At 40.5% G+C, this 27,510-nt stretch overlaps 1 protein-coding gene across 1 annotated transcript in view; it reads left to right on the plus strand.

Annotated features, from left to right (window-relative positions):
* The window catches only part of ndst2a (N-deacetylase/N-sulfotransferase (heparan glucosaminyl) 2a), a 51,515-nt gene extending 24,372 nt beyond the window's left edge, over positions 1 to 27,143 (plus strand). Inside the window, exons 3-15 of the mRNA XM_040138907.1 lie at positions 5,594 to 7,254; positions 10,233 to 10,320; positions 13,220 to 13,374; positions 14,109 to 14,294; positions 16,877 to 17,005; positions 19,735 to 19,917; positions 20,389 to 20,485; positions 20,574 to 20,697; positions 21,566 to 21,740; positions 21,885 to 22,055; positions 23,367 to 23,476; positions 23,575 to 23,677; positions 24,821 to 27,143. Of these exons, the coding sequence (XP_039994841.1) occupies positions 6,181 to 7,254; positions 10,233 to 10,320; positions 13,220 to 13,374; positions 14,109 to 14,294; positions 16,877 to 17,005; positions 19,735 to 19,917; positions 20,389 to 20,485; positions 20,574 to 20,697; positions 21,566 to 21,740; positions 21,885 to 22,055; positions 23,367 to 23,476; positions 23,575 to 23,677; positions 24,821 to 24,946 (2,721 nt within the window). The 5' untranslated portion in view covers positions 5,594 to 6,180 and the 3' untranslated portion in view covers positions 24,947 to 27,143. The remainder of the gene's footprint in view (positions 1 to 5,593; positions 7,255 to 10,232; positions 10,321 to 13,219; positions 13,375 to 14,108; positions 14,295 to 16,876; positions 17,006 to 19,734; positions 19,918 to 20,388; positions 20,486 to 20,573; positions 20,698 to 21,565; positions 21,741 to 21,884; positions 22,056 to 23,366; positions 23,477 to 23,574; positions 23,678 to 24,820) is intronic.
* Positions 27,144 to 27,510: the final 367 nt, after the last annotated feature.

A 27,510-nucleotide genomic window follows, 5' to 3' on the forward strand; every position in this document is an offset into this window, starting at 1 on the left:
TCAACTTGGTACTCACTGTAACTAATGGTCATGTCGTCATAAAACTTTTTTTTTTAAATTCATGTCTTCCATACTGCTAGTTCTCTGCAGTGTTTCTGCTGCTGGCTGTTCTTTGTGGAGTGTTCAGCTCTACTCAGCAGTCCGTTAAACATTAGAGGGTCATTATTGTCTTCAGTAAGTGAAAAGCTTGCTCAATTGGGTTGAAGTCAGGTGACTGACTTGGCCATCAAAGAATATTCCATTTCTTTGCCTTGAGAAGCTCTTGGGTTGCTTTCTTAGTATAATTTGGGTCATTATCCACCTGCACTGTGAAACAGCGTCCTATCATTTTTTTCAGCATTTCGCACAATCTGAGCAGATACAGTTAGGTACATAAATATTTGGACAGTGACACAATTTTTGCAATTTTGCCTCTGTATGCTTACACAATGTATTTGAAATGAAGCCATCAAGATGTGATTGAGGTGCAGACTTTCAACTTTAATTCAAGCGTTTTAACAAAGATATCACATTAATACTATCACATATAGTAATATATCACATACAACAGTTTAGGAATTACAGCCATTTTTATGTATAGTCCCTCATTTTCAGAGGCTCAAAAGTAGTTGGACAAACCCACATGTTTATAAATTTAATCAGCTTTAGTTGTCCTCCGTGGTCTTCCAGGACTTTTGGAGTTGCTGAGTTTGCCAATGCATTCTTTCTTTGTAAGGATGTACCAAATTGTTGATTTGGCCACTCCTAAAGTTTCTGCTATCTGTCTGAAAGGTTTGCTTTGTTTTTTTAGCCTAATGATGGCCTTCTTCATTTGCACTGAATCTTCTTATGACCGCATATTGAGAGTTCCCATTAACAGCTAACAAATGCAAATTCAGTACTTGGAATCAATTCCAGGCCCCTTATCTACTTAATTTGTCAGGAAATAACGAGGGAACAGGCCACACCTGGCCATAAAACTGATCAATTGTCAATTGTGCAATTACTTTTGAGCCTCTGAAAAATGAGGGATGATGTATAAAAATGGCTGTAATTTCTAAACAGTTACTGTGATATTTTTGTTAAACCCCTTGAATTAAAGCTGAAAGTCTACACTTCAATCGCATCCCTATGGCTTTGTTTCAGATCCATTGTAGTGGTGTACAGAGGCAATATTACGAAAATTGTGTCACTATCCAAATACTTAGAGACCTAACTGTAGTATAGCCCTATACACTTCAGAATTCAGCCTCCTTTTTCTATCAACAGTCCCATCATCAATAAACACCCATGACCCAGTTCCATCGGCAGCCATACATGCCCATGCAATAACACTCCCTCCACCATGTTTAACAGATGATGTGGTATGCTTTAGATCATGAGCTGTTCCTTTCCTTCTCTATACTATTCTCTTCCCAACATTCTGCTACAAGTTGATCTTCGTTTCATCTGTCCAAAGAATCTTGTTCCAGAACTGGGCAGACTTTTTTAGTTTTTTTCTGGCAAAATCTAATCTGGTCACATATTAAGAGTTCCCATGAACAGCTACCAAATGCAAATTCAACACTTGGAATCAACTCAAGACCAGATCAGCTCAATTTGTCATTAAATAATGAAAAAACAGACCACAATTGGCCATGAAACTGTTTGTCAGTCAATTGTCCCATTTCTTTTGAGCTTTTTAAAATGTATGAACTATGTCTAAAAATGGCTGTAATTCTTACAGTTAATGCATTTTTTTTTTAACCCCTTTAACTAAGTCTGAAAGTCTATATTTCAATCACATCTTGATGGCCTTATGTCAAATCTATTGTGATGGTGTTCAGAGGCAAAAATTAAAAAATGGTGTCAATGTCCAAATACTTACATATGTAACTGTACCTATATGTATATGCCTCGCATCAGGCGATTTCTCCATCTTTGCTCTACTCCACAGGGGTATAGAAACTTTAACAAAGGCCTCACTGTACTTTGGGTCACAACAAAGCCAGCTTGGATGCAGCTGAGATGGTGTAGCTTGTTTCCATAGCCCATCCGTGCCCCCATCTGATAATTGAGAAATTGCATTACCTCTAGATGGTCGGACTCATGCTTCCTTCTCTCCAGCAGCCCCATGCATTTTAAAATCCATCTTAGTGTGTGCATATTTATCACTATATCATCCACTGTGCTCAATAACAGGAGAATCTCGCCATGTCTCAACTTAAGCATGAAGTAGAATTGAATCAAATCGTGTAAATGACCGATATCACTCAATTTATCCATTCTCCGCGCACCATTTCCTCATTCAAACATGAGTTTCACATTATAACAATATAGGAGAAGTTATCATGTTCATAGCGTGAAACTTTTTATGTTATAAGTTATCACGCTATAGCCTGAAATGTTATAACAAGATAAATAGTATACTGTTATAACAACAAAAGTTCAAATTGTAAAACGTTGTGTTCACTACAAATCTTGGTCACCGTTCTTAAAATTTTCCTTAGCAAAAATGTTTTTTATGTTATGTATTTATGTAAAAAAAAAAAAAGGGCTGATATGTCTTAATCAGAATTTTTAATTTATGTAACATTGATATTCATATCAGCCTTGATAATCCAGTAAACGTCTGGCTCTTCTACAGGGATGTGGCCAGTCCATTGGAAATTGTTAAAGAAGGCTTGAACCAATTTCTTGTAGGTGATAGGGTTGTGATTGTGGCTTTATTACTTTTTCTGAGAAAAATATGAATAGATATTGTTAAAATATATGTTTTTGATCAAGAAGCCCGATAATTTTAAAGAGTGTTAGGTGGCGCTATGGTGGCTTAGGTGTTTAGGGCGTGTTTCAAGTCCAGCTGGGGACCTTTGTTGCCTGTTATTTTCCATCTCTCTGTGCCTGCATAACAATGCCCAAAACAATATTAAAAAGTGTCTTAACCAACTTATTTTGTCTCCTATTTACTCACATACTCTAAAAAGATACTTAAAAGTATTGTCATCCGATTACTTCATTAATTATAAGAATAACAGAAAGCAAATTGAAACTGTGAAATTAAGATTGCTGCAGCCCTAACAACCTTGTTCATAAGATGTCTCTTAATGAAATATGACTGAACCGTCTGGGGATAAAGATGACCCTGCGGTGTCTCCTTGTACACATAGTATCTTTAGCTCCATTAGCTTTGACGCAAGAAGAATATAAAAAGAATACAATCAGTTTGTTGTTCTTTCTGTCCAACATTGTGCTATTATGGGGAATAATATACATAGCACTTTCTTAGGGCCACTAAAACAGCTTGAGAGTTGGTTTCGTTTCATTTCAGTACCCTATAGCAATACGCTTGCAGAGAATTTGAACTCGGGGCAGAAACGTCCATTTCTTGAATTCAAAGACACTCAAACATCGAAGATTGCAGAATCTGCTGCCTAACAGCAACTTCTCTAACAAGCATGTTTCCTCATTGTGTGTCTTCCAGGTTTATTTTTAATAACATAGCTCCTCATAGCATTACTTCTGGTAGCAGACATTCAAAAATCAGGTGTTGAAATAATCTTGAAGACTCCAAGGTGAGTTCTCTAAACATTCCCTGCTCTCGGGCTGTATTATCAAAGAATGAGAAGGGAATGGACATCCCATCGCAAGCGTAAGTTGAAGTTTATTTTCACAAGTTCAGTGTTATTCAGGAGCATGTGAATTTTCTTTTTTGTGACCACTAACATCAGCACCCTTGTCACTAACAATTAGGTGTTTCAGAGAGATGACGGAATGTGTTCATTATTTAAATGCTTTGTTTAACAGGCACTTTTTCCTGAATATTGACAGTGCATCAGTGTCCAGCTGTCATTTGTGTGTGTCTCCATTCTCTTAAGTTGTATCGATCACTGCAGCGTTTTGCAACCACAATCTGTTCATTTCAGAGTCTGTTCACATTCACACAAACAGTGAATTCTGAGACCACATTCTGATTCACCACATGGGTCTTCTGCTGACTGTGTGTGTGTCTGTCTGTCTGTCTGTCTGTCTGTCTGTCTGTGTGTGTGTCTGTCTGTGTGTGTGTCTGTCTGTGTCTGTGTGTGTGTCTGTGTCTGTGTCTGTGTCCGTCCATAGTACTCATAGCTTCCAAATGCTGCTGGGAGCCCCTTTATTTAGAATTAGAATTGAGATGACATGCATGTGCACACACATGGTTACTATACTCATACAAAGCAGCAAATTCTTTCTCTCTTATTCATACCAGAGGAACAGTGGTGGTTGCAGGACACACTGTCATGAAACAGCTCAAATTCATGGCAAAACAAAGGAGACCACACCAAGAATCCAGGATAAGTAAAACAAGGTTATTAACTAATATTAAACAAATTAAAATATTAAACTTACTGAAAGATAAGAAGGTCCATCTTATCAGTAGTGAGAGGAATGCATGAACGTCTAGTGTATGCAAAGGATAAAGTAAAATAAAACTACCAAAAACCTAGACATAAAACCAAACCCAAACGACTGTATGCTGGGAGGAGAGAGAGAGAGAGAGAGAACTCGCATAACCAGCCCTCTTGTATAAGCTAGCAATCAGGTGGAGTTGTTTCAGGTGTACCTCATCATCCATCTGGACACATCTCTGCCACTCTGATTGCATCCTGCAGGAACAGGAAAAACACACACACACACACACACACACACACACACACACACACACACACACACACACACACACACACACACACACACACACAAGAAGCCCCAAAAGAGTGGGAAGGGTCATCACAACACACAAATAAACTCAGTACGTCCTCAGGGTCATCATGAAGGCAGCTGTTGTGTGAAACTTTGATGAATTAATAAATTGCATTTGAGCTATGAGTGGGCAGCTTCTTTATCCTACACTGTGAATAATGATCTGGTAAGAAAAAGTAGATGAGTTTAATAAGCAGTAGATCATCTGATTCATTTCAAGCTTCTGCAATGATATTCTTTGTAGATTGTGGCACATAGAAATGTTACATCACATTCTTTGTGTTGGTACATTTGCCTTTTATTTCCATTAGATGATTTATGTGTTTTAAATGTTCAGTTTTGCTATATTTTGGTCCATGCTGTCCATAACTGGCATGAACATGCGTCTTGGGTGATTGATCACAAGTGGTCACTCGAGATGCATGTGGAAACGCATTTTAATGCCAGGTGTGCCTGACATATTTAGAGCTGTCCACTTTGGATCGGATCAACTGAGACTCATGTTAATGCAAGGTGTGAATAGGGCTTAAGAGACAAGGCCCCACTTGTCTTCATTTCATTTTGAAAGTCTCAGTTTGCTCAAACTGTATGAACAACAGCTACGTGTACAACAATATGTTCTGCTGTAAGATGTATTCCAGTAATTCTGATCAATTAGTTTTTTCTCCACTGGGAGGAGTTTTTGGTGGTATATTACTTTGACTGAATATGTTCTCAAAATTTAAACTCTCACTGCCATTTTGGGCTGCATACATGACAGAATTGTACAGAACAGCTATAAGAAATTAATGTTGATTGAAAACTTATTTCTTCCCTCTTGTCCTTCCTTATCCCCTTCACCCTGCTCTTCTCCCCTCTTCTCTCTCCTCTCTCACCCCTCTCTGCCCTCATCCTCCAGGTGTCTTTTTCTGGGATGTCCAGGCTAGGTGGCCTGAGGGGGTTCAGCCCCGAAGCACAGACCACCAGCACAGACACTTCCGCTCCTGAGAGGTTACACAGGCTACAAGCTACTCTACAGGGGGAAACATCCACACCTAAAGACACCTGCATAACTGCTTGAAAGAGAGAACTGACCAGGCAGCAAACAGCTGAGGCTAACCTTTGAACCAGATATTCAGGACCCAACTGGTCCTCAGACAGAGATCAACTGTACTGGTGTTAGCTTTTATTCAACCAACTTCCATCTCTCCCTCTTGGATCTCCAAATATTTTACATTCCATCCATCAAATCATCATCTGTCCTTCCCTCCTACCATTTAGTCATCTGACAGTGTTTTTTGTGCTGCAGAGCTAGAAGTGTAGAGCAGGTAATGGATGATGCTGGCCATGGTGACCTAGTGTAAATGGCTCTTCCTCAGCACAGTTTAGTGCCAGTATCTATTGCTCGATCTTCCTCTTCCTCTCACCCTTACTCCACCTCTCTACTCTCTTTGCCTGTTCACGGCTGCTGCTTGCTGCCCAGTCCTGCCTCTCCCCTCCAGCACCATGGTAGGTGCAGGCTTGGGTGTTTGGAAGCTAATGCGAGGAGTCCGCCAACTGGAGCTTCACCGCCTCATCCTGGCACTGATCATTTTCTGCTTGCTCTCCATGGCCTTCCTAGCTTACTATGTCTCCAACAGCCCCAAAATAAAGGAGGCCCCACCTTTACCCTTCAGTGACTGTGGTGGAGGAGGAGGGATGTCACCAGGAGCCAGTACTGGTCCCGCTGGTGGAAGTCCAGGTGTCCAGAGGGCACCGCTTTTTCTTCCCCCGCGCCAAGGAAGACTACGACAGGTGAAGGCGGTGGACAGTTCCAGGACAGAGCCTGTAGTTCTGGTATTTGTAGAGAGCATCTACTCCCAGCTCGGCCAGGAGATTGTAGCCATATTAGAATCTAGCCGCTTCCACTACCGCACAGAGATTGCTCCTGGTAAAGGTGACATGCCCACACTGACGGAGCGTAACCGTGGACGCTACACGCTTATCATCTATGAAAATGTATTGAAATATGTAAATCTGGATGTGTGGAACCGTGACTTGCTGGACAAGTACTGTGCTGAGTATGGAGTAGGTGTCATTGGCTTCTTCAAAGCTAATGAAAACTCTCTTCTCAGTGCACAGCTCAAAGGGTTCCCCCTCTTTCTACACTCACACCTGGGACTCAGGGACTACCGCATCAATCCCAGTGCCCCGCTACTCTACATCACCAAGCCCAACCAGGTGGAGCAGGGCTCTTTACCAGGGGATGACTGGACCATTTTCCAGTCCAACCACTCTACTTATGAACCAGTGCTTCTGGCCAGCACCAAGTCCTCAGAGGCACTGTCACATTTTGGACCCAGCCCCCTGCGGGCTCTCCATGCAACAGTGGTCCAGGACTTGGGGCTCCATGACGGCATTCAAAGAGTTCTCTTCGGGAACAATCTAAACTATTGGCTTCACAAGCTGGTGTTTGTAGACGCCATTGCCTACTTGACAGGGAAGAGACTGTGTTTGTCCTTGGACCGCCACATCCTAGTGGATGTGGATGATATTTTTGTTGGCAAGGAGGGAACCCGTATGAAGGTGTCAGACGTGGAGGTGGGTGAGCCTTGTCATCCTTTGTCACACACAGCACCACAAATAATATCTAGATAGAATAGACAGATTAACTTAAGTTTGATTGTGAGATGTTGACATTCATTCATATTCATTTAAAGAACGGTACAGATTAGCAGTTAAAGGATCAGTGTTTTGTACATATTAAGAATTTGAAAGCCAGTGTACAATGAATATGAAATAATAAGGATTACTAATGCCCTTTAAGTTGCTACATTGAATATTTTTACAATAACAATCAGTGTATGAAATGACAATGTGAAAACAGTGCGACAATGTGTAAGGTGTCTGTGATTAACCTACAGAGACTTATCAGCCGAATCTGTAGCTCTCTTCAGCTTTATGGAGCTTTGTAGTGTATTGTAGTTCATTGTTTATCTGTCCAGACCACAATTTGACTGTTTTGGTTAATTCTCACTGCTCTCATAGCATCAATTTCGGCCACAGCAGCAGCTGTTTTCAGAGGAAAAGTGGGGGGAAAAAAGCAACCGTTCACTACCTGCACAGCTGCAAACAGCAGACAGACACAGTTAGAGACGAGCTGGTGAACATAGTGGAGCATTTAGCAGCTAAAAAGCCAGATATTTCACTTAGGAGCTGGTAGAGGCCAAAAACAGAGCTAAAAGAGTGGGAATATTGGACTTAGATTCATCAGGGGGACACACATACCCCTCCAAATGAAGGATCATTCTGCTCTGAAACTGTTGGATGCGGAAATAAGCAGCTGTTTGAAAACAAGTTCGACGTATCGTCTTAAAGGTGATGATAGATCAGTACTCAGGCTTAAATGAATACGGTACAACAGCCACACTGTAGAAAGTGTAATTGTCTGAGCTCCTCATCATATTCTCCATGAAATTTTCTTTGTGAAAGTGTCACTACTTTGCAAAGTTACTTCCTCAATAAATGTTTGTTTACTAACTAGTATGTGGGTCTTCCAGACCTGATCACCCAGTGAGAGCGCACATCTGAGTTTGACGTAGAGTAATCGTGCATTTATGGTAGTTTTGTAACTAATAATCTAACACTGAAAACAGCAAAATAATACACTATTCCGTACAACTAATTGTCAAATTTATGACATGTTTTTCCAACACTCATTTCTGAATTATCTGTATTCCCCTTTGAGTCTCAAAGCATCTCAACTTGTGAATGCTATTAGGCAGCTGAGTGGTGAAACCCTGTCGTCAGACCTTCACTTCAATACATTAATTTACCATCAGGAAGCATTCACAGATCACTCTGCAATTTAAAAACTTTTGACACTCCAAATTTAGGCAATCTAAATGGAAACCAGTACAGACGTGTTTTATTATAGAGCATTAGCTTTTTGAGCAAATTTCAAGTCACTACCAGTGGATTTTGATAGTCAACTGAAATGAACTGAAACTTTTGGGATCCTGGATTGTAAGAAAAATACATTTAAAAATTGTGTCAGTAATATGAGTGTAAACATATAGTTTTTACTCTGCTAATTATTGTGTAAAACATGTCCGTAAGTATGTGTGTAGAGAGAGTGGGGTGGGGATCAATGACCCGTGCTATAAATAGTTAAGATATTTAATTAGGTTTGTGTCAGCTGTCTGTACAAGTAAAAAGCTAGCATTAGCACTTATGGAAATGTATATTAATGGCACTATTGTAGTTTTTGATATTGTTATTTGCTGCACTTAAAAAAGATCTGTCAAATTGTCACCATATGAGGTATGTCGCTTACACCAAGACTGTGCAGAGAAAAACAAGTGTAACAAATCTAAAAGAGTAACTGGATATGGCCAGGCTAATCAAGAGAATAGCTGCATTAATTTAAAGATGCAGAGTTCTGCCTCTAAGCTGCTGATTATGAAGGAGGTAGAATTTATGTTTATTATATGCTGGCTTTGAGAACTGTTTAGCCTGTCTTTGGCTAGGTTTTACATAGCCAATGAAAATCTCATCTCTTGTTAAATTTTATTCCCAACACACTGTGCAACTGCACAGTGGCTCTATTATTTGGACTGTCAGTCCTGGGTTCAAGTCTTTGTCCACTCTGCGGGTTTTGATTTTCTTCTGGTGTGTTATTGTGGATTTCTTCCAGGCAGTCACAATTGCTCCCATTGTCAAAAAAGATCCAGGCCAGATGAAGTGCAAACCAAAATTCCCATAGGTGTAAATGTAGGTGACTGGTAGTCCTATGAAAGACCTAACCAGGATGTTCTCGGTCACCCATTTCATACTCATGTCAGTCTTTGAAAGGCTATGGGTAAGAATTTCAGCGACACTGTTGTGAGGGTGTGTCTTTTAAAGGTCCACTGAAATGGGGCGCAGCTATTGTATCGCCATCAGAATAAGTTTAACAATTTAAGTCCTAATTATGGTTTGGGCCTTTTACTCATGTTATGCAGGTGGGGCTATATGTGAATGAAAAGTATTCAGACCCTTTACTATTTGCACTTTGAGTGCTCCCAGGAGCACAATAATTATGAAATGGTAGAAGCTTGGAACCACAAGGTGGTTGGCCGTCCATCCAAACTGAGAAACCTAACGGTCACTCTAAGTGAGCTTCAGAAGTCCTCTGCTGACATGGGAAAACAATCTCAGTAGCACTCCATCAATTAGGCCTTTATAGTAGAGTGGCGAGACGGAAGCAACTTTGAGTAAAAGGTACATGACAGCCTGCTTGGAGTTCACCAAACAGCATTTAAAGGACTCTGAGAGCATTTGGAAAAAGATTCTCTAATCTGATGAGACAACAACTGGACCCTTTGGGCAGAACTTCAAACACAATGTCTTTCCAGCTTTATAGAATGTATCTCACATATCAAAAATACCAGTTGTTGCTGCATGTTACTTGGGCCTTGTTGGATCATTAATGTTAAGCAGGAATGGTTAATACTTTTTTGAATAACTAAGTAAAAACTTAATCAAGTAAGTCATCAAGTAAGTGTGAACTTCGGGTGTATTTTTTTCTCCCTTTACAGGCATTACTCAACACTCAAAACAAACTGAGAGCACTGGTCCCTAATTTCACTTTCAACTTTGGATTTTCTGGAAAGTTTTATCACACAGGTATGTAACACTTGACATTACTGTATCAACAAAACTTTCTTTTTAAAATATTCTTATATAATATAGCTGTGGACCTTTGCCTCTGCCTTTCTATCTGTAAATAAGAAAGCTCCAAAAATGCAGCACTCGTGTCATGAATGAGGGCATCATCTATACCCCACCTTTAATGAAACAATATTTAATGGGAGTTTGCAATGTTGTGACTGTAATAATTGATTGTTTAAAATTATTGTTATTTTAAATTTTTATTTACAGCTACAGTATGTAAGTTCAGGAAATCAAGCCAGTGCTAGCATGAGAATCAAAAGCAAACCACTCCACTCACCCCACTCACCCCACTCCTCCCGCTCCCTACTATGTTACACTCCACGCAGCCCTTCACCTTCATCCTTGTGTTCACTTTCACAGCTAATGGTGCAGTCAGACCAATATACAAGACACTTGGTGTGGCTAAAAGCAGGAAGGGGAAAGGAAATAGCATTGGTAGGGTTGTAGACGTAACCTGTAGGAGCTAGTATGGCTTGCAGGTTAACATAAATTGATAGGTGCAAATTAAACAGCGTTTTATCAAAATTTTACAGTCATCGTCTCTCAATGTCATTACACACAGTGCAGCCCAACAGCATCTCTCCTTCTCTGCTGCTTGTATTCTTTCGTTATGCAAATATTAAACAAGAATATAAATAGTATATATTAATAGTATATATACACAGACAGTATTTCCTGAATGAAAGCTCAGTCCCACCCCCTCTCTCAAATTGGCTGGATATTGGAGAGCGTTGAGATTTTGCGGGTGAAAGTTCAGTCTGGTTGAACTCTGGAGTGAAGAAAAGGAGGCATGTCAACTCGCGATAATGCAGGAATCGGGAGCCTGCTAGCCTGTGAGTCGGCCAATGCCGAAGTCCTCCAGCAGCTAATACTAGCTTGAAGCCTCAGTGTGAGAGGAATTGTAGACCAGAAGTGCGTTCACTTATTGAATAACAGGCGTGACCTCCCGCCCCTGACTTTGGCTTTCTCCGATTGGTTAGAAGGGCGAGGCTCGCTCATAAACTTTAGGAGAATAGACTTGTTCGGGATGAGCCAGACCTGCACAGAATCTATCACTGCCAATCAAAGCACAGTGCAGCCAGCTAGATTTTTGTCCAGCTTGATACCCAATCACTCTGACGTCATGCCAGCCTAGGCAAAAATATCCTCACTAGATCAAGGTAGCTGCCGTTTTTGGAGCCAGGCATTGCAGTTGCTCTCCACCAATTGCAAAAACCCAGGGCATGATGGGAAACACCTGGCTCTCACCTGATCGAATAACTGATTGGTTTAGATGTTAGATCCGCAACATGACATTTCATAAAAACCTTTCAGTTTTTGTTTGAATGGAGATATTTTTGATTTTATTAGACTGATTTTTGTTAACAGAATGAATGTTGTGTGGTCGACAGTGACTTTAGTCAGGGAGGCTGAATAATATTCATCTTATATAACAGATAATTCCTATAAATTACCGATCTGATGGTTCTATTTCTATTTCATTCTTAAAATATTAAGGGACAGAAAAACTTTTGGTGAATGGGAAGTGAAGAATCTGTGAAGTATTTCTTTCCTCTCCCTGTGTATTTTGATAATTGATTAATGTTTTGTATTTATTCATGTAGTTTGACAGGTCAATCACATCTGGTCATCTGATTTATATAAAGTGGCAAACTTATAGGATGGCTGCTTTACATGAGAATTTGTGTAATATGGAGCTTAAACCCTAAACAGAGATCACAGATTGCCTATATAGCATTTTAATAGTCTACCCTGTCATACAAAAGAACATAATTAAAACAACTGGACACAGAGTTCAAGCCTAATAGATTGAGGTGCAATTCATCTCAAGCAAGCCTAATATCTTTGCACTGCTGCAAGGCTGTTCAGCAGGTCTGGGTCACAGAAGCCTTTGAAAGCACCTCTCCACATTAGTATATGTTTTGGAGCATATTTCAACTAAAATATTTGAAAAAAGATGCATACTGTAGCTTTACCTAGGCAACCTTTTTCTGGAAGGACTTTATCATGCACAGATCTGAACCTTCACAGCACAGTATCATCTGTGGTGTTGGGGGATAAAAGCCTTGCTCAAGGGCACTTTGGGGTATTGGGGGAGGGGCAAGCGCTGCTCTTTCACTTTCCCCAGCCAGATTAATCCTGCTGATCTGAGGATCAAAGCGGCAACATTTTAATCACAAGCATGCTTCTGTTAGGCCACCTCTGTCCCAAAATATTTATTGTGATAGGTTGGAAATTTGTATTTTTTTCCACAAAATTTTTTTTATATATACTAACATTAACAACACAAAACAATAAGTTTCAAAATAACTGTGGCAAATAAATTTACTAACTTTCAGTAAAAAAAAAAAAAAACTCAATAGTTAATATGCACATTGGTTAATAGCTAAAGGACTTTCAGTCCCACGAATTTTTCACTGCCTAACAGGCTTCATTAAGGGTGTAAGGGACCCTAAAGTACATTAAGGTTTCCTGACAATGTGACTGTAGAGACTCTTGGTTCCTACAAAAATATTCACCACTACCTCATATTTACTTACTTAAGTAAACCTTTCTTTCATTAAACTATTTTAAAGAAAACACCGGTACACTTAGTGGAACTAATGAAACAAGGTTATGGTGTAAATGCGACCAATATCGATTCCAATACGTCAGCTCAGGGTATCTGCCAGTAATATGTATGCAACAGTGCCATCTTTTTACTTTGACACTATAATCTGACCGAACATAACCAATAACAGAAGAATTATAATTTATACTGACACTGACATAGAAACAGCATTTAATGTGGATCAGGCTACGATAATTATGTTAAAACTGTGTTTGTGTGTGTGTGTGTATGTTTTTTCAGGTACTGATGAGGAAGATCAGGGAGATGACATGCTTCTGCAGCACAGGATGGACTTCTGGTGGTTTCCTCACATGTGGAGCCACATGCAGCCTCACCTCTTTCACAATGTCAGCGTCTTGGCTGAGCAAATGAGGCTCAACAAGATCTTTGCTCAGGTTAGCAGCACTACTACAATGTAGACATGGCCAGCAACACAGTGTGAAGGAGAGAGGAAGGAGAATGTAGGTTTGCTGGCTACATGATCATATAAAGGGGGTTTTGTAGCAAGAGGATTCGTGTCTGCGGTAATAGAAATGGTAGAAGGCGCGTGGCACTGCAGGGCAAGTGTAAGGTCTATATGGCTACATGAGTAGTGTCGGCTTTAAAGAGTATTCAGAACTTTTCTCTCTTTGCCTATTCTCTTGTGTCATAAACAGTAGTAGAAACAACACTGAAGTGGAAGTTTGTACAGATGTTGCGTATTTGCACCAATGTATACAATACAGTAGTTTGTGTGTGTGTGTATGTATGTACATACATATATATATACATGTATTTACATACATATATATACATGTATGTATGTATGTGTGTGGGTATATATGTATCTGTGTGTGTGTGTGTGTGTGTGTGTGTGTGTGTGTGTGTGTCCGTCCGTCCGTCCGTCCGTCCGTACACATGCATACATGATACACAAACACACCATTTAGCTGCAACATAAAAACCGGTAACTGGTTGTAATGTTGCAGCTGAGCGGTGCGCACACCTGCATATGACTGGCATTTTCTTCCTTGCCTCCCTGCTCTTAGCTCTCCTGACAATAACTGTCCTTCTGCCTTCTTGCCTGTTTCTCCTTCTACCACCTCATTTGCCTGCATCCTGTCCTCAATCCACACCTCCCTCTCTGCAGGAGCATGGTATCCCGACAGATATGGGATACGCAGTGGCTCCACACCACTCTGGGGTTTACCCAGTTCACAGCCAGCTCTACGAGGCCTGGAAATCTGTGTGGGGCATCAAGGTGACCAGCACAGAGGAATACCCCCATCTGAGGCCAGCTCGATACCGCCGTGGCTTCATCCATAATGGGATCCAGGTCAGTAAGCAGTCCTTAAACAATACTTGCATTGCAGTGAAGTTCCAGTGGTTAAGCATTTCTCCTCAGTGACACACTTTTCAGTCAAAAATGATGGTGGTTGCCTTTGAGTTATTCAAATGTAAACCTTGGATGCCTTTGAGCTCCACAAATGGAGGGGTCCTGACAACTTGCATCCCTCCATTTACCTCCATTCTCCAGTCTCTCTATTAAGTCTCCGCTATCAGACAGCAAAGAAACTTGACTTCACTTGAATTATCACACAAAGTCTCTGGAATTTGAGCCTTCTTACAAAGCTGTACCGAAAACAAACTGTCAGCAGTATGTCTCATAGACATTAGTATCACATATCACATAATAAATGAATAAAAAAATTATAGTACTCAGGTAGACAGAGAAACCTGCACATTTAGGAGCATGGTGCATAGCAGCGGTACAGTGTTAGGAGGCAGAGTTAAGAGTCCCTTTTTGCAGAAGTGAAAAAACTACCCTTGAAGTAGATGTTTTGTTTGACAAAGACCTGCAGCTCCTCCTAGAGGGCAGAAGTGGAACAGATTGTGAGTAGGACCAGAGGCTTGTAGTACAAAGCTGGATTTCTGGTTAGTGAGGTAACTTCAGGTTTACCCTGGGTTTTCAGGGTTATGACAGTGGTTCACTTCTAACTAGTGTACATCGCCATGGTACCATGCTGCACCACCTAACATGCTCCAGGGCAGGTTATGTTCGAGATAACAGAAATACGTGTATGAAAGAACTGCCTACTGACCAATTAGTTCTCTTGGCAAATGTCATTACCATTCTTAGAAGATCCAATGGAGCTTGGTTTGTGGATTATGAGAAGTTCTCGTAGGAGGGCAAGAGTGGGAGGGCCCCCTTCTCTCTTCATTTCTTTTTCTTTACAGTAGGCTCCAAGCAATGTCAAAACCATTTCACTGTGCTTTTTTATACCAATATCATCCTACAACAGAGGGTGATTGAGGCAGTAAAGCCTTGTACTTTTTGTACTTATAAGATATGAAAATAATCGTACTTATGGTTTTGAATTATGTTTTTATATTTAATTTGTATTTGTTCCCAAGTCCCTTTGACACCACCGGTGCTGCAGCTGAAAGAATAAGGCTAAAATTGTCATATAAGCCATAAAAATACATCTTAGCAACATGCTAATTTCATGTACACAAAGTACACAAATGTAATTATAGTCAGATCTACTTGTACCCTAATGATGGGGCACTGATATTATAAGCCTAACTACTTACCCTTTCACACAGTTGGCAATTTTTTTTTTTATTTTTTTTTTTGCCAGCTGTCCTTCCTGCATTAGGCACCTGCAACTGTTGCTTTTAGCTTGGATTGTGTCTTTAACTTCTTCATATTTTTCTAATATTGTAATTTGCTCTTCGTTTGTAAAATATGCTGCTCTGCATCCAGTAGACTTGTCCATGTTTGCGATTGGTCATGTGCTCAAACACTGTCCCTTTTATGTGAACGCGCTTGGGAAAACCTGGGTTTACTTACCGAGTTAATAACCACCGTCGTGTGACCGCATATTGTGATTGCAGTTGTAAGGCTTAGTGAAGCCAGATAACGAAAAGATATTCTGGGTATTTTGAACTTGCTTTGAAGTACAGGCCCTAGATATGATTTTACCACCGTGGAAGTAAACTAAAAATACAGTATGCAAACTCCAGCCTTTTCTAGTTGACAAGTTTATTAGAGGATCATGAATATAACAGTAGGAACTGGGATTTGCTAGTAACCCATCTTGAAAATACTGTGTGAATCAAAGCCAGATAAATGCCTCACTGCTGTTTGGTCATAGACCTGCACTTTTATTTGTGAAAAGAAACCCTAATAGATTATGTCTGGAGAAGGGATCTCCAAGCCATATAAACTAAAAACCAATCTCCAATAATATTCTGTATATTTTCTTTTTGTATTTTATGTCAGAGGGAGAGTGCGTGAGAGTTTCAGTGTGAATCTGTTGATAGGATTTGAATTTGGCCTTTCTGCATCTCTAGCTGAAACAAATCTAGCAAATAAAATAGTTCAAATCTAGTTTTCAGCCAACAGCAGCAGTTCATGTTTGATACATCTGCCAAATGTGACTGAAATACATGCAAAATAACATTTTTTTACCCTTGTGCATTGCTCCCAGATGAATACTGACACATTAATTGAAATTGCTTGTTCCTGTTTGGTTTTTTTTAATGCTGTGCAGCTCCATTCTTTTAATGGACTGCAATGGGGCATTTGTGAGCAATACACAGAGCAAACAAAGAAATGATCAAAAATGGATCAGGCTTCATTTAGCTACACCAGTTGCTCAAAAAATGCACAGATCAGCCAAAGTTTTGATCCTGCAGATCAGGCTGGGAGATCCCTGGTATTGTAGTATTGTACTGCCTTAACCCTGGCTAATTACTGACTTCCGTCTTACTACAGTCTAAATCCTGATATTAAAAAAAAAATACCTAAAATGTTACGGATTTGTAAAAATGTCCACAAGGTTGAGACTGAAGAACATGCACACTTATACAAATATACAACAAAAAAACTGATGATCTCCTTGTGTGTTTTAGGTTTTGCCCAGGCAGACCTGTGGTCTGTTCACCCATACAATCTTCTATAATGAATACCCAGGAGGCTCAAAGGAGCTGGACAAGAGCATCAGAGGAGGGGAACTCTTCCTCACTGTCCTTCTAAACCCTGTAAGAAAACCACCCCCAATGCATACACAAAAGCATGAACATACATAAACACGATGAACTGATCTGTCTGCTTGTGGTATCCAGTTTTATTTGGACTGGTTTGTTTTTAATTGTAATAGATATGTGGTATCACTTCACATTAAGAGCCCCTATTACCATTTATAAGCAGTTTATAAATATTTGATAAATCGTTTATAACACACTATAATGCACTTGTAAGCGGATAGCCACATCTTTCATCAACGTGTGCCACTAAATGGCTGCACTGATTAGAGTTCGACTCTGCAAAATTTTCTTTTTTTTTTTAAATTTGTTATTCTTGGCTGTTTTTGTAAATCATGCACTGTTCATCCAGCATGAACGACAACATCGGATCATTACTTTAAAATAATTTTTGACCCGGCGAATGGCTTCCCCTTTTCCAGCTGCTGCTGTCTAGCTTGCCAGCAGAATAAAACAAGGAAGGGTAAGTAGGTCAGGATTTTGCTCAGATCCTGGAAAAGGTACAGCAGTCCTTCTTTCCCAAGCATCTTTCTATCCAATTTCCAGTCCCTGGATAATAAGTTAGATGGACTGACTGCATGGAAACAACAGGGCAACATTAGAAACTGCTGTGTCTTTGCATTCACTGAGACATGGCTGGATTTGGCAGCACCGGACCCTGCCGTTACCACAGGTGGATTCTCCATTTACAGCTGGGACAGAACAGAGCATTCAGGCAAGTCTGTTTTATGGTTAACACCTTGTGGAACATGGTTGTAACTGTTCCCATATATATGGAGCTGTTGACCACTAGAGTCAGACCCCTCTAACTCCTGCTTGACTTCAGCTCAGTCATCCTTACAACTGTCTACATACTGCCACAGGCAGATAAGACCTGAGCCCAAGCTGTATGGAGTTGAGTTATTAATGGACTCAAGAATTCATATCCCAAGTCGGCTTTCGTTGTGTAGGGGACTTCTATCAACACATCACTTGTCCTACCAAGAAAAATCTGATCTGATCATCATCTTTGCACTGCATTCGAGAACAGCTACAAACCCCGCCCAGTAATGAGCCAGGTGCAACCTCCAGAAGTCCAGCTGGGTTGTTAATAATCTACTTGACGTGAGGCTACATGGGAACACAAGGGGTTTCACAATAACTCTATTTAAAGCTTATGTGAGGTGTTCATTCAAAAGGGTCAATTCCCGCAAAGCCCTACGGCCAGATGGTAGCACAGGTTGTTGTGTCCTCAGGATATGTGCTCACCAGCTAGTGGAGGTCTTCACCAGCTTGAACATGTCTCTTAGCCAGTGTCCCAAACTGTTTCAAGTGGGCCGTCATTGTCCCTATCCCCAATAAACCTGACATCACTTGCCGGAATGACTACTACCCTGTTGCACTTACATTTGCAATCAGGTAATCATCATCAGTGCTGTGCATTCAACACCATTGTGCCCTCTGAGCTTGTCTGACCTTAGACTGTACCCCTCCATCTGCAACTGGATCCATGCCTTCCTGAAGTGGGTACCCCATGTAGCGAGAATAGGCAGTCTCATTTCCTTGTCATTGACACTCCACACAGGTACACCTCAGTGCTGTGTACTCAGCCCCCTCCTGTACATAGCATGGACTCTACAACCTCACAAACTAGATGGCAGCTGCTTCACCCAAGACTACAAGGCTCTCCACACAGTCCTGAAGACAGCAGAGGTCATCCCTGGTAGTAAATTCCCTGCCATAAAGGACATGTACCGTCGGCATTGCCTTGGTAAGGCACGTAGGATCACCAAGGACTGTAGCCATAAAAAGCACAAACTGTTCCGGGTCTGCAGGAGCAGATGAGCATACTCCAGACTCAGACAGTTTCTTTGACGAGGCTATCAGCCTACTAAACTATAACACCTAAATATGCAACCCACTACAGTCGTCACTTTAAATGACCATGCCTCTGCTGGAGAGAAACAGTCATACCTCTTCTTGCCCTTGCACTCATGCTCTGCACTATTTGCATTACTGCTTCCATCTCTGTATACTCTATACTCAAAACATCTAATAACTCTACTTTATCTACCCCCTACCATTTAAAGTATTTATACACTGGTTCCTTTTATATTCCTTATCTACTGTACTTTTACTTTCTTTATCTTTATTGCTTGTCTTATTGGTATTGTCTATAACTACTTTTGTCTGCAGTCCTGTCCCAAGTCTCAGATAGTTTTTATTAATGTAAAGTATGTGTTAACAATTCCAATTCCTCATATTAATACATATTTTATATTATTATAAAATATAAATAAAAATATTTCTAGATCTGGATTTATTTATTTTTAACTATAGCTCTATTTTACCACACTGTCATTCATTAGCTGTTTATTCACCATCCTTGACTTATGGGTGGCCCCAGGAGGAGTTATAGTTTACAAATACCTTAATAAACATTTGAATCTGCTTAAAACTACATTATAATGTTTATATTAAATGTTAATATCCTGCTTATTAATGCTAAATAAAGGAACTTAAGTGTTATTAAATGTGTTTTGATGTATTGTTCTGCATGCATGGATATGTATGTCGCTATATTTTCTTGTTTGTGTGAATTAAATAGTGATCATTATTCTTCTAAATTTCTTAATCAGATCTTGATATTTTCTCAGATGTAGCTAACTGCTGGTTTGAGCCCTAGAACAACAGTTCCAGTAAATTTTAAACTAACTTGTAAAATACACTGTGTCCCCTCAATCCAGATCAGTATCTTCATGACCCATCTGTCTAATTATGGCAATGACCGGCTGGGTCTGTACACCTTTGAGTCTTTGGTGAAGTTTGTCCAGTGTTGGACTAACCTCAGGCTGCAGACATTGCCCCCCGTCCGTCTTGCTGAAAAATACTTCCAGATTTTCCCTGAGGAGAGAGACCCACTCTGGCAGGTTAGTATATAGATTTTGTTTTTGAAGACTTACAGATCATATCTTGCAGACAGTTGTTTGAGATTAATTTGAACTTTCTTTGGAGGGGAGGAAAAGACTTTCTTTGGACATTCTACTATTTTAATGTATTTTTGATAGGAATAGCTATGTAGTCCTTGTATTAATCTCCTTTGGACTGTTCTTAATATACATCATAGCCAATCAGTAAATCATTGTCAATCATTAAATCAAGCAAAAGTTTTAATATTGTTTGTCTTGGTGAAAGTAAAAGCCACAGGTGTACAACATTTTTTTTCCATTTTTTTAAAATTCCATTTTATCTTCAACTGACTTTATTTATCTTTCTTTAAGTGTTCTGGTGGAAAAAGCTGGAAATGTGACTATTGGAGTGACAGAATTCCAATATTGAAGTGCTGAATGTATTTGCTCCTTGATATCATAAAAGATTAAATTAACCACGTTATTTTTCAGAACCCTTGTCATGACAAGAGACACAAAGATATCTGGTCTAAAGAAAAAACCTGTGACAGACTACCCAAGTTCCTCGTTATTGGACCACAAAAAACAGGTAGCATGCTCTCTCCATCTGCATTTTCATCTTTATCTTTGTCTGTATATCTCTGTTCATTATGATAAATGTTTGTCTTTACTCAAAGGCACTACAGCGCTTCATTCATTCCTGAGCCTCCACCCAGCAATCACCAGTTCCTTTCCCAGCCCCACCACCTTCGAGGAAATCCAGTTCTTCGGTGGAGCAAACTATGACAATGGGATTGACTGGTAAAGACTGCCCTACCACATTCTGCACACTGCTGTCAGAAAGTCCTTAATACTCAGTCACAGTCTGAAATACAGCATGGCTTAAATTTGATTTTATTTATTTATTTTTTGTGGTGTTTTTTCTTTCTTCAGATGTCTTATTTTCTAAGATCCAGTTCAGCTGAACTGGTGTTTGCGGGGATTAAAAGATAGGTTCAGATGTTTTTCAAGTCTGTTTTAATACAATACTTACAGGACATATGTACATTTAAACGGTAAGTACAGATAGTGAGGCACATCCTACAGTGAAGTGATCTTTCTAAAACGACTAAACTGTAAAAGATGGGGGACAAATCCAGTCCAAAGTTACAGATATTTTAGTATAAAATTACCTTTTTGTGTGTCTTCATACAGTGTTTCCTTGCTGAGCTGCAGGTTAGGGACACTACACCAGGAATAAACCTACATGAGACTGCCAGGACAAAGATAACCAGACACTAAATGAATAACTGATTAACTGAAAAAACAACAACCACCCTGAAACTAAAACCAAAGCTTCTAAACAACATTGTGAAAGTCCTGGAGTAAAGAGTCAGAGTTCTGTGACTTCTGTTCACTCACAGAGCCTGAGCAAATTAATAAAGAAGAATGGGCTGTAAATGTTGACTAAGGTCTCTCTTACGTGCCGAATACTTATGCATTCATATATTTGTACTTTGGTTTGTAGAGATCTGTTTCCACTTTGACATTAAAGATTCTTTTCTGTTGACCAATGTCACAAATTACTGTGATTAAAATGATAACGCAATTAATAATGAAATGGTTTGGGGATCTTAAGACTTTTTAAGGCATGAGCTAACTCGTACTTGTTTTATTTGTGTTCTCTCAGGTACATGGACTTCTTCCCATTCCCTTCTAATGTCAGCACAGATTACATGTTTGAAAAAAGTGCCAACTACTTTGACACAGAGGTAGCTCCTAAGAGAGCTGCTGCGCTGCTACCTAGAGCCAAAATTCTGGCAGTGCTCATCAACCCATCTGACAGGGCTTATTCCTGGTACCAGGTAAGAAACCATCACACGCTCTGCAACATTATCCACTCCGCTGGTAAAACTGCACACACATCCAGCACTGTGTCAGACTGTACAGGTTCCTTGTGGCCTCTTTACTGTTAAACTTGATTGTTGTGTGTGTATTAATGACCACAGCACCAGAGGGCCCACCAGGACCCTGCAGCCCTCAACAACACTTTCCATTTAGTGATGACGGCAGGCCCCTCGGCTCCCAAGGATCTGCTGGCCCTTCAGAGACGCTGCCTTAATCCTGGGGCCTATGCTCTTCACCTGGAGCGCTGGCTGCAATACTACCAGCCAAGCCAGGTAACACACACCAGCTGATAACCTACCCTGCAGCAGGTGGACATTGCTATGGTTCACTATGATAGTCAACAGCTGGTGTCCATCCAGGTATTTTTACAACATGTCCTATAGAAAAGATGGATGAAAATGGTATTATTAATGCTTCCCTTCACAAGGCATTTTATGCTCAGTTGAAGTCAATATGTGTGTTATTATTTTGGCAGGTAAATGGAAATACTTCATCCAGATGACACTTATGTACTATAGGCTTGGTTTGATGAATGGTTCGCTTCTTTGCAAAATGGTCTCAAACTGTCTAATTGACCTCATTGTAACACCTGGAATAACAGTATCAGCATTAGTGAAATAAGTTAGATAAAGATAAATCTGCATAGGAATGGTAATGCATTAGGTTAGCCTGTTTCCCAGAAAAGTTTCAACTAATAGTAAAACATAAAACTTAGCATCTCTGCTTACCAGTTTCCTGTGGAGGAGCTGGTGATAATACTGGTAGAGATGTGACATTTGTAATTATACTGGAAATAGTAGCTGTTAATAAAGTTACAGTGAACTTCAGAAGCACAACATAAAACATGAAGCTTGGGGAACAACATAATAAACCAACAGCAGCAACTTCAAGGATTTGTGAAAGATACAAGCTTTCTGAAAAGGGATCATAACAAGTCATTTAGTATTGACCCCTCCTCTCTTACTATCCCTCTGAGGTGTTGTGAACAAGGAAAACCCTAAAATTGTGCAGTCATTATCCAGCCAAGATTAAATCAGCGTGTTCTGTTTACATGTTTAAACTTAACAATTAACCGACTGTGACTCTGACATTTTGAAGAGCTGTAATATGCAGGCTTAACTTAGTGACATGATGTCCCTGGTTATAACTTACATAGCATATTGTACATGGATAACTGCTTTGATGTCTCTAACGTGCACTTGAGTCTTTTGCCCCCTAGTGTCCCAGTTATAGATGTAACACTTCAGATTAAACATATGGATAGAATATTAAGGTGCTTTTCTGAGGAACCAAATGGGTTTTGTTGCTACAGATACCATTCAGCACACTAAGCAACACATCATATGCCAGTTAAGGATATATTAAATGGACTCAAAGCAGGTTTCAGAACTAAACTTACAGATATCCTCCTAGCTAGTTTTAGGGTTCAGGTTAGAATTAGGTTTAGGTTTAGGTTTAGGTTTAGGTTAGGGTGAGGTTTGGGGTTGGGCATAGTTGTGATGGTTAAGTTTAGGGAATGCTTTATGTCAATGAAGGGTCCCCACAAATATAGTTAAACAAGGGTGTGTGTGTTTGTGTTTTAGTTGCACATCGTGGACGGAGCTTTGCTGCGGTCCAACCCAGCGCTGGTGATGGATGGAATCCAGAGATTCCTCGGTGTCACTCCCATCTTCAACTACACCCAGGCTCTAATGTAGAGTAACACAGCAATGTTTCCATATTTTTTTTCCATAAGGTTTCCAGATACCACGTGTATGAAGGGTTTTACTCTAACATATTATGTGTCTGCAGGTATGATGACAGCAAAGGTTTCTGGTGTCAGCGGGTGGAAGGAGGTCGAGCAAAATGTCTGGGGAAGAGTAAAGGCAGGAAGTACCCAGAGATGAGTCCTGAGGTATATCTAAACTTCATACTGTCATCACTGTCACTCATTGACTGGCATGTGCAGGCTCTTTAAAGGATCATTTTATTTTACTAAAACTTGGATCTTATTTTTTTATAGTTTAGACCATCAGTTCTCTCAGTAATAATAACATCACGGCCACCAAATTAATAGCTGAGATTCAGGAATACAATGACATCACTAGCTTACAGAGATATGATGTTGGGATCGGCAGCAGCACACTGATTGTGAACTTGGATAGTGACGACTATCTGTGTTCCACAAGCAGCCACAACCTCTCCATTAAGATGTTAACCCAGTAGCTTTCGCTGTGCTGTCTGACTAGCATATCTTTGAGCTCTATTTACAGTGATCAATCTTTACGATGCTCACTCTGAAGCAGTCACTGCTTTTAAATCACTGTGACAGCACTGGCAGCAGTGCTGTCATCTCATTAGCCATGGCATAACTAGAGTTTTTAATAAGGTTATTCTGATATTTTTTTTCTCATTTCTTTAGTTTTTATATATTTGAAGTCATCAGATAAAAATGTGGTTCAAATAGGTGTAGCTTCATATTTAAAGTAATAAAACACCATTCAAATTTAAAATTAAAAATGGAAATGATCAAATCTTGGCCTGTTCTAGGGCACACTAGGGGGGTGCAGCATCTACTTGAAGAAGCACTGTAGTAGAGCACCAAATGTGTATTAATCTGCTTAGTTTCCTCCTGCTTGAGTCACTATTTGTTAAAAACTACATTGTTCAGCTTTTTAAGTAAAAGTCTTTTTTTAATGAAACTATAAATTTTATACTTTTGAGGTGTTTTTAAGGGTTTTGCCTCCTCAGTAGGAAACTAGTGGATTTGGAGTTGAGAGCTACAGACAAAGTAGGACTAACTCATTGCATCTGTATATTGTATCAGAATATTTTTCTTCTACTTCCCCTGATCTCTGACCTTTCCTTGTGTGTGTGTGTGTGTGTGTGTGTGTGTGTGTGTGCGTGTGTGTGTGTGTGTGTGCGTGCGTGCGTGCGTGTGTGTGTGTGTGTGTGTGTGTGTGTGTGTGTGTGTGTGTGTGCGTGCGCATGCTGGTGTGTATGTGCGCGTGCCGGTGTGTGTGCGCGTGCCGGTGTGTTGGTGTGTGTGCACGCACAGTCACGTGCCTTTCTAGCTGAGTACTACCGTGAGCACAACATGGAGCTGCTGCGTCTGCTGAATCGGTTGGGCCAACCGCTGCCGTCCTGGCTACGCCAAGAACTCCAGAGCACCAGCTGGAGCTGAGGCCACAAGGTCACAGACAGACACACCACAGAGAAGCGTGGACTGGAGTCTGTGGATGAGCCAACACTCGGCTCTGGATTAGACTGGACTACCTAATCTGAAATCGACAGCAGCACACGCTAAAAGAGCTACAAGGTTTTAGCTGATGTTACTGGTGCTCCTGTTCCATGGCAAAAAGAAAACAACACGAGATCTTTCTGAAAGAGTTGGTCCCTGTTGGAGAAGGACCCCAGTGGACTCTCCCTCCAGCTCCTGATTTGTTGCCAACCTCCTACGAGCACCAGGCAGCCGTCAGCCTCCTTTGGTGTGTGTGGGACGAGGAGGGGTGGGGGCTAACACTGCAAACACCAGTTTACAGTGGCTCCAAAAGACTGGGTGCCCAGCAGGTTTGAGGCATAAAGAACAGATCAGACCGCCTTAATGTGAGGAGAGAAACTCACAGGATGAGACCATGCAGATATGGGGTGTATGACTGGACACATGACTAACATGCACACCCACACATACACACACACAGAGAGACACACACGTCTCATCCCTCCACAAGAATGATTGTAAAGCAGTCCATTTTCAAAAGCAATTGTATATGTTGGGTTTGGGGGATAGGTGGGAAACAGAATGGCCAGCAGCCTGAAGCAGACAGTACAGACAGACAGTCCATATCCTGCCCCAGAGTTCTCTGTTACACACACATCTACTTGCAGGTAGGGCCAGCAGTCAGGGTGCCGCGTTCCCTTTTATCCTCACAGGTTTTCAGTCGGTTTACTGTAGGAACAGATGTTTCAAAATGGATTTAGCTAATATGACAGGTCAATGTAAATATCATGTTTAGATTTGGTACACGACTAAAGCCCAGGGTTGGTCCAGGCTGTGCCCACACTAACATCCTGTCAGGGAAACAGCTGTCAGTGAGCATCTTATTATACTTAGTTTCTTCACTAACATAAGGATGGCTTTTGAATGATGACAGACTGTTCTCCACAGTAGCTAAAGTCTCCCTCCATTCTACAGCTTTAACTTAAGATCACTTACATTCTTGTTTTTAACCTACAAACAACATACTGTCAAGTAATGGTTCTGTTGTTATTTGAGTTGATAGAAATGTCAATGTGATTCTGACTGAAGTTTCCATACTTCTGGATCAGAGTGTGAAAGTCCAGGTTTCACGTCAGCTCTTTATAATGTAGTGAGTGGTATTGGTTACATTAAGTATCCAGTGTCGAAGTGTCAACATTTAGCAGTGTTTTGTTCTCTGATTACATGGCTCTGGCAGAAGACTCCCTTGAAATAGCTGCTGATGCTCATGGGAACTGTAGTATTGAGAGTCATTATACTGTACATACCAAGCTGTAGGCCACAGCAAATTTACAAAATAAATTTGTCTATAAAGACCAGGGTTACCCTTAAGGGGTATTCTAGTGATCCAGTATTGCACTTCTATAAAGTGGTGCAACTCAGAAGAGACAGATGGTTAAAAACTGGTCAAAATGGAAGCAGCAAAGGCTGAGTTATCCTGACATTTAGTCACTAGCGTGGGTCAAGCTCCAAAAAAACAAAAGTGCTACATTGCCCATAAGGCAACTGGACTGCATCTTGTCATTAGACCCTTCCTGCCTAATCTCCAAGCCACAGTTGAGATATCATCATGACACCATCAGAGTTATTTTCTCAGACATGACGATGCTCCCCAAGAACAACAGAAAACATAATTCAACTGACACAGAACTAACCATAACTAGTGCGTTGACTTGGATATGTGGGGGAAAGTGTTTTTACCTTTTTAATATTGATAAATAGTTAAGCAGCTGTTAACACGGATTCTGACATGATGTGATCATGAGGCACAGCCTTGGGCCAGAGCTTTTTAAAACCTAGTGTAGGTTGTGCTTTGACTGTGAGAGGGCGATAAGTACCTCAGTCAGTAAGAGCTACGCCCTTAGTAAGGAAAGAAAACCCCATCACCTCATCATCAGACACCTTCTGAAAAACCAAACAGAATGCTAAACACAAATCACCAATCACACACTCATGCTCTCCATCCGAGGACAGTAACCCAGAAATGTCACATGACAAGAAAACAGACGTCAGAACCAGTATGGAGACGAAGCTGCTGTCTTGTTGTTTTCTGTTTGTTTTGTATACATGTCAAAAAGGCCAACACTGTATCATCTCTAATAAACACATAGAGAGGTTGGAAGTGATGGCTGCAGCCTCTTTTTAACCTCACTCACCCTCACGTTAGGCGTGTGAATGTAGAAAGATTCAACCATAAGGCCAGCAGACTGCTGGTTCTCTATCGGAAAGCCTTATTCATGATACATCAAAACCACACGCATGATAGAAAAGACAGATCCCTTTGAGTTTTTTTAAGAAGGCTCAGCACTGTCAGCAGGTACAGTAATACTGAAAGTGATCATGAAAATAAGGTCTTACTTTCAAGAAAAGAACATTAATCCTCCCAGCCTTCCCCTCTCTCTGCTGTCAAGGTGTCAAAGGGGACGACTGGGTGGCCTCATCATTCACACGGGGCCCCTATTTATCACCATTTCTATTAAGTTCCGTAT

The sequence above is a fragment of the Xiphias gladius genome, chromosome 11 (assembly GCF_016859285.1).
Source record: "Xiphias gladius isolate SHS-SW01 ecotype Sanya breed wild chromosome 11, ASM1685928v1, whole genome shotgun sequence".
In the NCBI taxonomy this organism is placed as follows: domain Eukaryota; kingdom Metazoa; phylum Chordata; class Actinopteri; order Istiophoriformes; family Xiphiidae; genus Xiphias; species Xiphias gladius.